This window comes from Sus scrofa, chromosome 3 (genome assembly GCF_000003025.6).
Source record: "Sus scrofa isolate TJ Tabasco breed Duroc chromosome 3, Sscrofa11.1, whole genome shotgun sequence".
In the NCBI taxonomy this organism is placed as follows: domain Eukaryota; kingdom Metazoa; phylum Chordata; class Mammalia; order Artiodactyla; family Suidae; genus Sus; species Sus scrofa.
Window position 1 is genome coordinate 55,559,854 of NC_010445.4, and position 16,241 is coordinate 55,576,094.

The following is a 16,241-nucleotide window of genomic DNA, read 5'->3' on the forward strand; positions in this document are numbered from 1 at the left end:
TCAGACCCCGCGGTGACATAAAATGAAGCAGAGGGATTTCACCGGAAAGATACCGGCTGCGAGAGGGCGCCCCTAAATGACAGCCGGGCGGGCCACGGGCTGGCGGCTCCGCCGCTTGGGGGCGCCCGGCGGCCGGCCCGCAGCACTGGCGGCCAATGGCTGGCGGGGTCGCGGGCGGGGCTGGGCGCGGGGGCCGCTGCGCTCCAGCGGCGGGGCGGAGCCGCGCGGGGAGGCGGGGCGCCGGGCAGCAGCGGCGGCGGCGGCGGCGGCGGCCACAGCAGCCTTGGCGGCGGCCGCGGCAGAACTGGCAGCGTCGGCGGCGGGTGAGGGGCTTGCGGCGGTGGCAGCGGCGGCGCGCGGGCAGCCTCGAGGTGGGGGCGCAAGGCGTCTGCGCGGAGGGCACGGGATTGAGGGGCGGCGCCGACTGCCCGGCTCTGCGGCGCCGAGTAGCGGGAGATCCACCTGCTGGTAACGGAGCCGCCGGCGCCGCGGCCCGGCCGGAGCTCGCGCGCGTCCGGCTGCTGCGGGGCCGGCTCGGGGCGCGGGCTGGCAGGGCCTCGGGGTGGGGCGCGGGCCGGACCGCCCTGGGCGAGCGGTCAGCCCGGCTCTGCCGCCGCCACCGCAGCCGCAGCCCTTCGGTACCGCGCTCTCCCGGTGGCCGGCTGGGCGCCTGGTGCGATCTCGGCGCTCCCCGGCGCGGCGGGGCTCCTCGACTTTGGGGCAAAGTGGAGCAAAGGGGGCAAGGCTTTGGGAGGTTGCAGAGGAGAAGGGAGAGCTGCCCTCGGGACCCGCTGCCCCAGGGCGCACGCCCATTCCTGAGTCCGCGGCGTTCTGGGCCGCGGGGCAGGTGGGGCGGGGGCGAGGCGGAGGGGGCGCAGGGCAGGGGCTGCTCCCAGGGGTCGAGGTGTGCATCGTCCCAGCGAATTTTTCTACCAAGTGGAGACCTGCGGGTCCGCGGTGCAAGTGCACCCCCAATCCTCAGGCCTCAGTTCCCTCTTAACAAGGAAGCTGCAGGCGGGACCCCCGGGTTGAGTCCGGGTGATTGCACCGAGTGTACCAGGTGACATCACGAAGGCGTGTTTTATGAGCTGGCAGTCAGACCACTCGAGCGCCCGCTTTTTTTATGTCTCGCAGCGTGTGTTTTTCAGGAGTCGGTTCATAGCTTTACCATCCAAATTGTGAAATATAAGCCGGCGCGGAGTGTGTTCTCACGGCTTTCCGTATATTTTGCTGTTGTGCTTTTGCTGCCGAGCGACTTCTGATGAAAAGAGAATGACAGCGTCGTTTGTTTGAATTTAGAACCTAAATTTAGAAGTGACTTATACGCGTTTAATGGTTGATATTTATTTTTCTGAACTTTTAAAAAAAATTGTTTCATAAAACAAGTTATCCTAACAAAGGTTTCTTTAGCCCCCAAGTGTAAATCTGAAAACGGACAGGACGATGAAGTTATGTAAGCTGTATTAACGAAAAATATAAATCCTTTTATAAATGTAAAACCAATGAATTTTAATATAATTGAGATGTATAAAGTTACAGGACTAACATCTGGATTTCATGATGGCACCTTCTTCAGGCACCTCCGTCTATAGGATGGTAACTAAGCAATATGTCAAGTGTTTCAGCCAGAGAACATATTGAATATTTCAGCGAACACTTTAAAATCAAAGATTATGTAGGACCGCTGCCCTTAAAGGGCTGTTAGTAAAACAGATTTTTCAGTCTGAGATCTGGAGTTGAAAGTTTTGTTCATCTTTGTCAAGATGGAAAGATGATCGGTAACTTTAGCCACTGCCCTTTTTTGTTGTTAAGGATTCAAATGTGTTAAGTGTTAGTCTCAGAGTGGTAAGGTGGTAGACTAAAAATTTTACAAGTGTGGACACTGATTAAGAAAATACACATGGGTTACTTCTGTTGCTTTAGGTTGTCAGTCAATTTAGAGGGCTCTTGTTTGTCCAGCCTGGGAACACCATCTCCTGGTTTGAGAGCATGGCGATCCTTGGTTTTGCTCATGTCTGGAATCTTCACGTGTATGTGCAGTTAAACTTCATTAGTGTGGAAACCCTAATTAAAAATGTATGATGACATTCTTACCGAGCAAAATGCTGTCATATTTTTCTTGCAGAATTTCAGGTTTTATTGGTTAGTTGAGTTCATTATAAGTATTTTTTTTCAAACCAGAAATGATGAACTTCCTGGATCCAATATTTACTATTCCTTTTGCTTTTCACATGTTATCAGTCGTAATCTAGAGTCTACTTTGATTGTAGAAGAGTTCATTTACTTTTACTTGTTTCTTTCCCCATTTATACTGCATTTTATCTTATGGGACTTATTTGTATTAAATAAACCTATTTCACAATATCCTTTCCTTTATGAGTCTCTGCTTATCTACTTCCCCATGATTATTGATTGACTGTTTACTCTGATAACCCATATACTTGAAGATCTTTTACCAGGACAAAACCCTTCTTGTAGTACAGGTAGGGCTAAGGATAGAGCAACAGAAAGTTATATGCATTGTAATATGATGCCACAACAGGATTAAAATTCTTCGTTACCTAATCCACTGAGTTATCCCTTCTCTTTTTATAATCAGTCATTATTGAGTGCTTATTGAGGTACGACAATACATTAGGCATTTTATGGAATTGAGTTGAAATTCCAGGATTTCGCCATGAAGATGGTAGACACAGGCTTATTAAAAGGTGGATAACTTTGGCTTTAGAAAGCAGTCTTAACTTGAATGTGAGACTGTCTTTGGAGTTCCATGTTTGCGGAGAGTAAGGGGAAGCAAGAAAGTAGGGGGAAGGCCGTGCTTCTAGAATATTCCACAGAGCTGCTGGCCAAGGAAAATTAACAGACTGCCTGGGTAAGAGTGGGGGGAGGGGGTGGCCTAGGCGAGGGTACAGGAAGTGAGAAATCCGTTTAAAGCTTTAAGCTGAAATTTGACATTTCCTGTGCATTTTGCAGTTTATTCTGTCATAGATCCATGTTCGTCGGAAAGTAGAAATTTTTTTTTTGAATTCATACTTAAACTGCTGGGCGAAGGTAGCACCCAGGGAAGGTTCTCTAGTGTAACCTGAGGCTTGGAGCATCCCTGGCCCTTGCTTCTCTTTGTGGGGCCCCCTGCAGGCGGCCTAGTTTAAGAGGCAAAGGATGGGAGATGGGCGCTTGGACTTTAGAGTCATGCAAATCAGGTTTCTGTCTCTGGGTTCATTCACTTCCTTGTGTGTAAAGCAGGGTGAGCAATGCCTGCTTCATGGGAGTTTGTGAAGCTTTAGAACCTGTGAGGGACACAGGAAACGCTCACTGAGTAGGAGTGTCTCTCATGACTATTATGAATCTTATGCCTTGGTGATCTTTTTTCACTAGTGGAGGTTTCTAGCAACGTTCACTTTTACAAACCAGCTGAGAGAGTAGTTTCTGAATTGCCTACAAATGGCCCCTTTAATCAGCCACACTCTTCACCAGTGGGAATTGTCCCTAGGCTTCCCAGCAGGCCATTTTGGAGGTGCATTAAGGCACCCCACCGAAGTGTCACTTAATGTATTGCCAAGTCCATCTCACAGTCCCCCTGAGGCCACCAGGAATCAATGCACATCTCAGAGTGCCTGACTCGCCCCGAGGGAATGAGAATAACTGGGAGTGGCTGTGTACAGAGCCTCCTGAACTGGTAGTGAGTGGCTGGATGCAGGGTTTTTTGGCTTGGTTTGTTTGGTTTGGTTTGTTAATACAGTTCACATTTATTGAGAACCTGTTATGTGCTGGGTGACTGTGTTTAAGTACTGCTAAGAACTTGGTTTCATTCCGTTTTCTGAACAGCTTTGCTGGCTGGGAGGTGATCTCCAGATTTCCTGAGTTAAATCAATGTTAAGTGATATATCCTGGCTTCTAGTGTTGCATTGTTGCATTTTCTAAATGCCTAAATAGTCCCAGTTTACACCCGGGGTGGTGGTGGTGGTAGGGTTAATCATTGGGAAAACTACATCTATTTTATGATGATGACCAATAGGCATCATAACTGTAACTTTTTTTTTTTTGCTTTTTAGGACCGCACCCACTGCATATGGAGGTTCCCAGGCTAGGGGTCGAATCGGAGATACAGCTGCCAGTGTACACCACAACCACAGCAATGCGGGATCTGAGCCTCATCTGTGACCTACATTCCAGCTCAGCAATGCCGGATCCTTAACCTACTGAGCAAGGCCAGGGATCGAGGCCCGTACCGTCATGGTTCTTAATTGGATTTGTTTCCTCTGCTCCACTACGGGAACTCCATAACCATAACCTTTTTATTCATTATGAGAACCAGAGGAGCCAGCACGGGTAATGATGTCATTCCGGGGGCGGGGGGGGTGAAACCACAAGGCTGAGATAAGTGACATGCCCGAAGTCACATAGGTAATGATGGAGCTGCGTCTAGGATCTAGGGCTTTTGACCCTTGAAAATTGTAGTCTGTCAGTTTTCTTGAACAATTTGAAAATATTAACTATTTACTTATTGTGCAGTAAAAGGATTGAGGAAAGTGAAGATGATGTCACAAGGGATCCACTGAGTGATCTTTATAGAGTTCTCAGCTTGGAATCTGTGGCTTATTATTTAATGAGCCTCAGCACTTCCCCCTTTGCATAAATAACGAGACCTTTATCTCCACAGATCAGACCAAGCCAAGGAGAGTGTATAGTTGGAAGCTTTTTGCTCTGGAGGAAAACAACCATATCATTCTCATATATTAAATGAGTCCGTTTCGCCCAGCCAAAAATCTGTTTATTACAGTGACTCATAAATAAAGAAACCAATATTTTGCATCAAGCAAGTTTTTCTTTCTCTCTTCCCCCTGAATAGGAAGAAAGAAGCCTGAGACATCCACCTATGAAGACTGTACGACAATCCTGACTAGTAATTGTGGATGGTGTGGCTGCCAGACTTAATTCTGCCCAGCATCTGAAATGAAGCTCTCCTATTGATGGTTTTGATTGGTCTAGAGCCAGGAGAGCTGGATTTAGTTGACTTCAAGATAAAAAGAAACAGTCTTGGTTATCATCATAAACATTTGAACCAGTGATGGTGAAATGAGATGAGGCTCCGAAATGGAACTGTAGCCACTGTTTTAGCATTTATCACTTCGTTCCTTACTTTATCTTGGTATACCACGTGGCAAAATGGGAAAGGTAAGGAAAATATCTCCAAAAATGTGCCTGGAATGTCCTAGGTTTTTTGCTTTGTCAAGTGTGCACCAGTGCTTAAGTTAAATGCCCCTGCAGTCTGCATGTTGCATGCTATCTGCTGGCAGCCTGCCAGTTTCTTTCTGACACAAAAATGAAACAGTATTCTTGGACAGAGGAGGCAGACTTTCTGATTTGAATGGGCTTTGTTTTGTTGTGGATTTTTTGTAATTGCACTCAGAGAAACATGCTCATCAGTGGTTTATATTATAAGCGGCAGCCAAGTTGAATAATAAAGACTTTTGTTTGGGCATTTTATTTCTTATTATTAAACATCATAAATGTTTAATAAGCTTCCTTGCACCGGATGTTGTACAAAACACTTAAAAGGACACAATCAGTGCCTTCAAGAAATTTACATGCTGATTATACTAATGATTAGGTGCTGTGTAGTTAATGATTTAAACCGCATGTGTTGACAGATTGCTCTTTAGGCAAAGGTATTTATGAAGTGGGTGAGATGGAATTTGGATTTGAAAAATTTTTTTAATTTAAATTAATTTTGTTTAGACTATTAAACTGTTTTTTTTAAAGGAATGTTATTTGTTTAGTGATTGGAACCACATTCAAGAACAATGCAGTTGGCTTTTTTGAAGAGAAAATATTTGCAGTAAATTCCTACCCTTCCTTTTTATGTCTCCTTTCCTTATGTTAATTTAAGGAACATTGTTGGCAGGAAGAATGGAGGTTTATATTTGGTATTTTAGAGTTCTTGTCACCTGGTTATTTGAAGGCGCTATTGCTGGCCTTATTTTATTGACTTGTATGAAGGTAACAAATGATGTATTTATAACAGTTTTTTTCTTTGTGTGTGTGTGTAATATAATCTGATATTGGTAGAAAAACATGCTCTGTGTTTTGAGCAAATACTGTATTCTTTTTCTCTTTTCTCTGAGTCGGGCTCTAATTTTGGAAGGAACTCTTTGGGGAAGAATGAATGAAAAACCTGTTAAAGACTTTCCTTCTTCGCAGACAAATATATACATCTTAGATTTTTTAATTGTTCCAAAAGGGGACAACTTATTTAAGAAGAATTTTGAGTAGTTAATCAAACTATTACTTGTCAGAGTTCCGTGGTAGTGCAATGAATTATGGATCTGGCACTGTCACTGCTGTGGTTCAGGTCGCTGCTGTGGCGCAGGTTCAATCCCTGGCCCAGCTGGGGAACTTCTGCATGCTGTGAGTGTGGCCAAACAACAAAAAATGGAGAACTATTACTTGTCCCTGACATGAACAGAACAGATGACTGGCCTTAAAAGTCTACTTAGGGTATGAGAGAAATGACCATAGAAAGAGTATATGGATTTTTTTCTTATCAGGAAATTTATCTATTCAGAGAGCTATGGTAACAGAGAAACTTGACCCTTTTAAACTGTGTCTTATTTAAAGGATTAAAACTTTTGGAACCTCCCATTCCATTTATCTTTTTTTCTTAGATAAAGACATTATAAGCATTATGTGTGTGTGTGTGTGTGTGTGTGTGGTGTGTGTGTGTGTTGTCTTTAGAATCTTGTGGTATTAGATACACACACAAAAAGCCTCTTTGATTATCACTCTTTGAATGGTTCTGTCATCTTGCGCATACTCTACTGCTCTGTGTTTCTGCTCAGTTTTTTGTCCAGACTCTTTCAGGTATCAACCGAGGTCTCCTGTGGTGCTTATGTAAAATCCCCTGTGCTTTAATGTCATCGTTTATGTAACCACTCTAACGGCTCAGCATTTGGATTCTTTCTAGATCATTCTGGCAGTCAGACAGCCAGGATTTTCCAGAGCCAACCTCATTTCAGATGTTTAATTCTTAGATACTCATAAAGCACATGCTCTGCTTTTTATATTAAAAGTAGGGTTTCCATAATCATGGGCGTTGCTGGACTAATAGTTTATATTTTTCATTCATTCATGAGTCCCTTTCAAGTACTTATCCTGTGCCTAGCACTGTGTTATAGGCTATATATTATATGCTATGAATATAAAAATGAAGAAGAAACTTAATACCTTTAGGAAGCTCAAGAGCCAGCAGGGGAAGGTGCATGTAAAAGCATGTGATACCCTCAGATAGATTAAGATAGACACTACTGCTTTTACATTTAAGTGGCTTTTAGTAGATGTCCTTTTTCAGGTAAAGGAAGTTTCCTTCTATTCCTAGCTTGCTGAGTGTTTTTATAATGAAAGTGTTAGATTCAGTCAAATGTTTTCTCCCATTATTTTTTCCTGTTACTGATTTTTCATTCTATTCCATCGTGCTTAGAAGACACACTTTGCGTCATTTCTATCCCTTTACATTTATTTGTATTTGTTTTATGACTTAGCTCATGGTCCATTCCTGTTGAATGTTCCATGTCCACTTGAAAAGGATGGACATTCTTTTGCTTTTGGGTGGAGTGTCCTATTGATGTCTGTCAGCTCCAGCTAGTTTATGGTGTTATTCAGGTTTCCTATTTCCTTGTCGACTTTTGGTCTAGTTGTTCTATACACTATTGACAGTAGAGTATTTAAGTCGCCAGTTATTATTGTAGAATTGTCTGTTTCTCTCTTCAGCTGTCAGTTGTTGCTTCATGTATTTTGGTGTTCTGTCATTGGTGCATACATGTTTATAATAGTTAAAATTTCCCCTTTTATCTCTAGTTGCATTCTTTTGTTTTAAAGTCTGTTTTGTCTGATATTAGTATAGCTAACTCTAGCTTTCCTGTGGTTTCTAAGACTTGATAGATCTTATTCCATACTTTTCCTTCAGTCTATTCATGTATTTAAGTCGAGTGTGTCTCTTAAAAATAACAAGTAGTTGGATCATGCTTTTTTATGAGACCGATGCATTACCTACTGCGCTAACGAGGCAGCTGGATCATGCTTTTTTAAAATCCAGCCTGACAGTGTCTGCCTTTTGATTGCACTATCTGCTTATGTTTAATGATATTGATATAATTTGATTTACATCTGCCATCTTCCTTTTTGTCTTTCATGTCTCATGCCTTTTTGTTCCTGTATTCTTCCTTTATGTTTTTGCACTGATTATTTTCAGTGTTGCATTTCAATTTCATGAATTACTTTTTTCACTATTTTTTGAGGTTTTCCTTAGTAATTATTCCAGGGTTTACCATGTAAATTTCAGCTTATCAGAATCAGCTTTCAGTTTATACTAGTTAATTCCAGTAATTTGTAGAAATGTTTCTCCTGTAGAGAGCACTGTTCTCTTTCTCCCTTATATTGTGGCACTGCTGTTATTACATGTGACATCTTCTAATGTTACAAACCTAACAATACATTGTTATAATTATTACTCTACCACCTGTTATTATTTCCTTAGTGCACTACAGCTTTATTCCCACCTACCTTTTGGGGGGATGGTATTAGCAAATATATTACATTTCAATGTGTTACAGATTCAACAATATATTTTGTACCTATCATTTTATAAAATTAATTAAATAATTTAATTGTTCTCTCTTGGCCGCACCTGTAGCATATGGAAGTTCCCAGGCCAGGGATTGAATCCAAGTCAAAGCTGCAAGCTCTGCCACAGCTATGGCAATGCTGGATACCTAACCTCCTCTGCCAGGCCGGACATTGAACCTGTGCCAATGTGGAAACAACAGCAGATCCTTAACCTGCTGCACCATAGCAGGAACTCCTAAAATTTATTTTTAAATCAGTTGAAATAAAGGAGAAAAATGTGCATGAATGGCGTCTGTTATAATTATCTAGTTACTGATGCTGTTTGTGTGGATTTGAATCACTAGGGTCACTTGTTTACAGCCTGATGAAATTCCTTTAGTGTTTCTTGTAAGACAAGTCTGCTATTAATGAATTCTGACCATTTTTGTTTATCTTGGAATGTACATATTTTACTGTCATTTTTGAAAAATACCTCTCCTGGATGCAGGATTCCTGCTTGACAGAGTTTGTTTTTTTGGTTTGTTTTTTGTTTTATAGCATTTTGTGTTATCCCATTGCCTCTGGCCTCAGGTATTTCTTTTGAGAAATTGCCTCTTAATCTTATTGGGGTTCCCCTTGTAAATGAAGTGATGCATCATTTTTCTCTTGCTGCTTTCAAGATTTTCTTGCATTTTACTTTCATCCTTTTTATGATGATGTGTCCTTTTGTGGGTCCTGCTTTCTAGACGTGTAGGTTTTTGTTTTTTAGTAATTTGGGGAAGTATTCAGTCCTCGTTTCTTCAAGTATTTTTTTTAACCTTTCTCTCCTCTCCTGCTGGTATTCCCATTTTATGGAGGATGATATTCTTTATGGTAGCCCAAATTTCTCTTAAGAAGAATTTTTTTTTTTCCCTCTGTCATCACTTTATGTAATCTCTATTGATCTGTCTTTAAGTTTGCTTATTCTTTTCTTTTGCCAGTTCAAATTTGTTGAAGCCCTCTAGGGAGTTTTTTAAAATTTCTGTTATTGTCCTTTTCAACTCCATAATTTCTGTTTGGTTCTTTCTTAAAATTTCTGTTTCCTGATAGTCTTTTTTTGTTGGAACATTGCCATACCTTCCTTTACGTCTTCAGTGAAGCTTTTCTTTAGTTCTGTTTCTCATGGCTGCTTTGAAATATTTACCCGTTAAAACCTATGTCTAGTTGTACTCAGAGACAGTTTCTGCTACCTGCTGTTTTTCTGGCGTGTGGGCCCTACTTTCCTTTATCTTTGCATGTCTTACAATATTTTTTTTTGAAACTGGACATTTTAGGTAATGTATTTTAGCAACATTAGGTACTGCCCTCTCTCCTCTCTGGTGCTTGTTTATTTGCTTCCTTATTTGTTTAGTGACAGGCTAGATTATTTTAGTGAGTCTGACCTCCTTCTTACCTCCTCAAGGTTAAGTCTCTATTTTTGCTCCTGGGAGGGGTGGGCACACAGGTGGTTTTTTTTCTCGTTTTTTGTTTTTTTGTCTTTTTGCCATTTCTTGGGCCGCTCCCACGGTATATGGAGGTTCCCAGGCTAGGGGTCGAATCGGAGCTGCAGCCACCGGCCTACGCCAGAGCCACAGCAACGCAGGATCCGAGCCGCATCTGCAACCTACACCACAGCTCACGGCAACGCCGGATCGTTAACCCACTGAGCAAGGGCAGAGATCGAACCCTCAACCTCATGGTTCCTAGTCGGATTTGTTAACCACTGCGCCACCACGGGAACTCCGCACACAGGAGTTTTGGGTATCCCACGTTCATTCTGGGATGGCCATTGTTCCAAGTAAGGTTCTCTTCCACTCTTCCAGTGACCACTACACTAATTGCTGGCTGATTGTTCCTTTGTTTACAACAATGCACTGGAGCATAAATACTGCCACAAACCAATCAAATTGTAGTTCCCCTGAAGAAACTGTTTCTGGCCTCAGTGTTTGATATTTCTCACCCAGGAAGGTTCCTCGGGGCTGTCACTTTCCTTGGTTCACAAACACCTGCAGGGTAAACTGCCTCTTCCTTAGATACATGGTTCTCCCAATTCCCTTCTCTGCAACCTCCACTGTTTTTCAGAGGGCTCTGAGTTTAAACTCCTCCATGCTCTGCTGCAAACAAAGCTGGTTCCCGTGGGAGCTATTTGTTTTATGGCCTGATTTCCTCCCTCAGGCAAAATTTCTGAGCCAGGGCTCTGGGTGTGGGGGAGGAGGGAGATGACAGGTTTCTGCCTGGGTGGTACCCCCAACTCTAGGAGCTGAGCTGAGCTCTGGGTAAGAGGAAGGAGCCATAGCCTTAGGTTCTCTTAGCTTTGCCTCTCTTGGTGTGGAACCACCACCTCACTAGCTGGAGGAAGGGCTGTCAGGGCCCCAGTATTCTCAGTACACTGCACGCAAGGTAGCGCCTCTGTGCCTGAAAAGATCAGATGTCATATCCTGTTTGGTATAAAAATACAGACCCTAAATAAAGCATTTTATTAAAGCTGTGGCTCTTACTGTAAACTCAAACAGGGAACAAAAGCTTGTAGATTTTTAAAAGTTTTTCTTTACGGAAGAAGCAAACTTCCTCTCAAATAGAATGTGAAGAAAGTTAATAGTAAATGCAGGATTTGGGCATGCTGTTGTGGTTCTGGTTCACCAAAATTGTGTAATTATGTTTGAGTGCCTTCTCTGTATCAAGCGCTATTAAAAGTTTGGGTGACGTGAGTGCTGTATCAGAGAAAAATTCCGGCTTTAGTGTTGGGAGGGGGGTGGAGGCAGCTAAAAAAGAATAAATAGGTAAATTTAATAATAATAATATGTTTTTTTAAACTTTTTTTATTTTGAAATAATTTTAGATGTGGAGTAAATTTTCAGAATAGTACACAAAGTTCCCTTATGCCCCCTAATATAAACAGCTTATGTAAGCACAGACTACAATTCTAAACCAAAAATTAACTTTGATACAAGACTGTTAACTAATTTACAAACCCTAGTTGAATTTCACCAGTTTTTTCATTAATGTCCTCCTTCTGTTCTGGGATCTAGTCCAGGATCCCACATTGCATTTAGTTGTCATTTTCCTAGCCTCCTTCATTATGAGAAATTTCCTTACTCTTCCTATGTGCTTTATGTCCTCAGCACTTTTGAGGTTATTTGGTCAGTTATTTTGTAGAATAGCTAATATGAGTTTGTCGGATGGTTCCTTGTGCTTAGACTGGGGTCATGGATTTTTGTTCGGAATACCACAGACATGACATTGTGTTCTTCTTCCTCGAGTATATCAGGAAGTGCAAGATGCTGATGTGTCTTATCACTGGTTCTGTTCACTGATCACTTGGCTAAAGTGCTGTCTGTCAGGTTTCTTCTCTGTAAAGTTTGTTTTTTCCTTTGTAATTAATAAGTGTTTTGTGGAAACATCTTTAAAACTTAGGAGATAGCCTGTTTCTCATCATACTTTTGCTCACAAATTTTCATGTGTATTGATGATTTTTGTCTGCAACAGTTTATTACTGTGCTGTTTGTCAAATACGAAATTCTGTGTCCATCATTTCTTCTCCATTTATTAATCGGAACTTTGCTGAGAGGAAGAGATAGCTCTTCCCCCTCATTTACTGCTTATTTCTTATTTCTTTATATGAGTACAAATTCATGAATATTTACTTTGTTCTGTGAGTTATAATCCTTTGCTCTTGTTCATTATTTTGTTGTTCGAATTGTCCCAGAATGGCTGTTGGGAGCGCTTCAAGTAGGCTTCTGTGCCTTCAACATTGTCCCATCTTTTGTTTTTTTTTTCATATTTTTGGAGGTGAACTTCATGTGCCATAAAATTAGCCATATTAAAGTGACCAGTTTAGTGGCATTTAGTACATTCGTAGTTGTGCAACCACCACTTTTATCTAGTCTCTATTCATTCGTAAGCAATGTTGAATTTCCAGTTGCCCTAAGCTGCTCTAGGTGCATCTTGCATTTTTCTCTACCCCAGCCCTGGAAAGCATCGTTTCTTCAGGGAGCCTCTAGTTCCTTTGAAGAATGGAATCTTGGCAAACTCATTCCTCCTGGGATGGCTACACTTCTTATCCCTCTCAGTGGGGATAGATATCCCTCTCAGGGCAGGGAGGTGTGTGTGTGTGTGTGTGTGTGTGTGTGTGTGTGTGTGTGTGTACACCCACACACATCTGTATCTATTTCTGCGTCCATTTGTATGTATTGAAAAAACCACCATGCGTTCATGCTGGTCCCTCTGACTTTAATTCATTGCTGTAGTGCTCATCCTCCTTTCCACATTTCTCTGTCTCCAAAGAAAGCTTGGCTGTTAGCATCCCAGTATAGTAGTTATTTGCTCAGTTCGTCTGTCTACATACAGCAGTTTCAGAATTGCTAGCCTGTATTCAAGTGAAAAGTAAATGTAAAGGGGGACAGTGTTCGTGCACAGTTCTTTTTGTATTTGCTCTCACAGTCAGGTAGTTAAGTGCTGTTTTACCAAGTTCCTGAGCTTATTCCTTGTCTTAGTCACTTCCTCTTCGGGGTGGTGTACTTTTTATTTATAACCCATATAGGTCCACTTATTACCGTTAGTATTTTGTTTTGGGTTTCCCCCTCTCCTGTGTAATTGCCATAATTTTTATTTTGGGTATGAGAAACATTATCTTGGTTCTGAGATTGACCAGTCAAGAAATAAAAATGTTCTGAGAGAGATGTTCATATTTCTTTTGCCCCATTTCCACTTCTGTCAGCTTTCTCTGCAAGTCCTGTCTATCCCTCATAGGTATTCAATCCCATATTCTGTGTTTTCCTTCCTCTTTGTCTTGTGGCACAAATTGAACAGACATTTTTTCATATCCTTTTCTTTCTTTCATGAAGAATAGCATCCTCTACATACCGTTTTATATGTTTTTTTTTTTTTTTTTTTTTTGCATGGCTGTGTATCCTGGAAATCACTCTGTAGAAATCTTTTTTTTTTTTTTTTTGTCTTTTTGCCATTTCTTGGGCCGCTCCTGCAGCATATGGAGGTTCCCGGGCTAGGGGTCGAATCGGAGCTGTAGCTGCCAGCCTACGCCAGAGCCACAGCAACGCAGGATCTGAGCCGCGTCTGCGACCTACACCACAGCTCACGGCAATGCCAGAACCTTGACCCACTGAGCAAGGGCAGGGATCAAACCCGCAACCTCATGGTTCCTAGTCGGATTCGTTAACCACTGCGCCACGACGGGAACTCCTTTTTTTTTTTTTTTTTACTTTTACAACTTCATAGTACTCCATTGTGTGGATGTACCAACATTTAGCCAGCCACCCTTCTCTCTAGAAGCATTTTGAGTTTATGCATAGCCCATTCATTCAGTATTATTTTGGTACATGTTCTCTGTCAGCCATCGGGCTGGACCTTGAGTATTAAGCAGTGGAAATCTAGTTTACAGGGTTGTGTTTGTTTGTTTCACTTGAGCCTCAATTTTAAGACCCAAACCATGTGAAATCAAGATCTTAATTTTTGGGAAGAAAACTGTAGAAAACATTTATGTTGTAGACATGAAAGTCTGGGAATAGAATTGATGTAATTAACATTTAGTTTGAAATAACTTACTCAGGAAAAGTAGATTCTCTCTCTCTCTCTCTTTTTTTTTTTTTTTTTTTTGCTAAAGTATTTTTTGTTTGCCTATGGAACTTGATATTTAATTTTAGTTTTCAAAACCTAAAGGTAAAAGGTAGGCCAATTTTTTAAAAGCTCTATTCTATACGTTTTCTTTCTTTCTTTCCTTCTTTCTTTCTTCCTTCCTTCCTTCCCTCTTTTTTCCTTCCTACCCTCCCTCCCTCCCTGCCTGCCTTTTCTTTCTTTCTTTCTGGCAGCCTTGCAGCAGATGGAGTTCTCCAGCCAGGGATAAGATCCCAGCCACAGTTGCTACCTAAGCTGCACCTATGGCAACGCCAGATGCTTAACCCATTGTGCCAGGACAGGCATTGAACCTGTGTCCCAAGGGCCCCCAAGATGTTCCTGATCCCATTGCACCATAGTGGGAACTCCTCTGTACATTTTCGGTAGGAACCTAGAAGGTAACTTAAAGCAAATTGCAATCATTATTCATTTTTTTAAAGTTTACTTTAAAAAAAAAAAGGTAACTTAAAGCAAATTGCAATCATTATTCATTTTTTTAAAGTTTACTTTAAAAAAAAAAAGTAGTAAATATTCACAGGCTGAGCATTTTACTTTCTCCACAACTGAGAGGTCATGATATGATTTTCTAGCCAAGAGGACAGGGAGTTGGCATGTATATCCCATCTTTGGTTCAACAGGTTTCATATTTATTGTCTTCAGAGCAGTTTGTTTTTTTTCAAGTAGATGTTTTAAGGTATACATATAAAAAGTTCATAGTTGTCAGTGTGTATCTCTAGGAATTGTCACAAAATGGACACACCTGTAACAAACTCTAGGAGGTGACCATTTCTGGACTACCTGTCTTGCTGTCTTTAGGCATTTGACCTAGAAGTTGCCATATCAGCAACCTCCTTTTAAAAAGGGGTCTTTCTCATGGCACAAAATCTGAAGGAGCCAGATTTTGGATTTTGTTTCTAGCAGTTTGCATTTAACCTTCCTACCTGCCTTTTCCTGGCATTTATAGAATGCTGTGTGTTTGCCTATCTTATACTCAGTAATGGAAAGGCAAGGATGATTAAGACACATGCTTTTTGAAGGAGGTCAGTTTCAGGGGCGAGAGTAGTAATCAGATTCAGCATTCTTGTTCATGCTTTCATGGAAGCGTGGACACAGGGCTCCGATAGCATCACGTAAAAATAATTCATTCTGATATAAGGGGTTCTGTAAAAGATTCTTATGAGAAGTGTCATTTGAGTTGGTCTGGAAGATAAGTAGGACTTTGAGAGGAGAAGTATCCTTTTTTGTTTTGTTTTTTGTTTTTTTTGTTTTTTTTTTGTCTTTTTGCTATTTCTTGGGCCGCCCCTGCGACATATGGAGGTTCCCAGGCTAGGGGTCAAATCGGAGCCATAGCCACCGGCCTACGCCAGAGCCACAGCAACACGGGATCCGAGCCGCATCTGCAACCTACACCACAGCTCACGGCAACGCCGGATCGTTAACCCACTGAGCAAGGGCAGGGACCGAACCCGCAACCTCATGGTTCCTAGTCGGATTCGTTAACCACTGTGCCACAACGGGAACTCCAAGAGGAGAAGTATCCTTTGTGATAATGGAGAGGAGGGTGGGTGTTGGGGTGAACCAAGGTGTATGCAAGCAGTAGAAGCCTTGAAGGGCAGTAGCATTTGACCTGATGGACCAGAAGTTCAGATGCATAGAGGCTGGAAGGGAGGCAGGAAGAGATGTAGGGAGTAAGGAGTCTGGCTGGGACTGGAAGATTCTCTCAGATCGGATGCAGGTGCCTTAGGAAGCGTGATGACAGTCAAGGTGGTGAGGCATCTAAAGGACTAGGGAGCAGTTCCCGCTGTGGCTTAGTGGTAGCGAACCCGACTAGCATCCGTGAGGACGTGGGTTTGGTCCCTGGCCTCACTCAGTGGGTTAAGGATCTGGCGTTGCTGTGAACTGTGGTGTAGGTTGCAGATGCAGCTTGGATCCCACTTTGCTGTGGCTGTGGTGCAGGCTGGCAGCTACAGCACCTTGTTCAGCCGCTGGCC

At 42.2% G+C, this 16,241-nt stretch overlaps 1 protein-coding gene across 4 annotated transcripts in view; it reads left to right on the forward strand.

Annotated features, from left to right (window-relative positions):
* The window catches only part of MGAT4A (mannosyl (alpha-1,3-)-glycoprotein beta-1,4-N-acetylglucosaminyltransferase, isozyme A), a 107,146-nt gene continuing 91,127 nt past the window's right edge, over positions 223-16,241 (forward strand). Inside the window, exons 1-2 of one of the 4 annotated variants that reach the window (XM_013987863.2) lie at positions 223-323; positions 4,850-5,175. In XM_013987863.2, the coding sequence (XP_013843317.1) occupies positions 5,082-5,175 (94 nt within the window). In that variant the 5' untranslated portion in view covers positions 223-323; positions 4,850-5,081. 4 annotated transcript variants of the gene reach the window in all.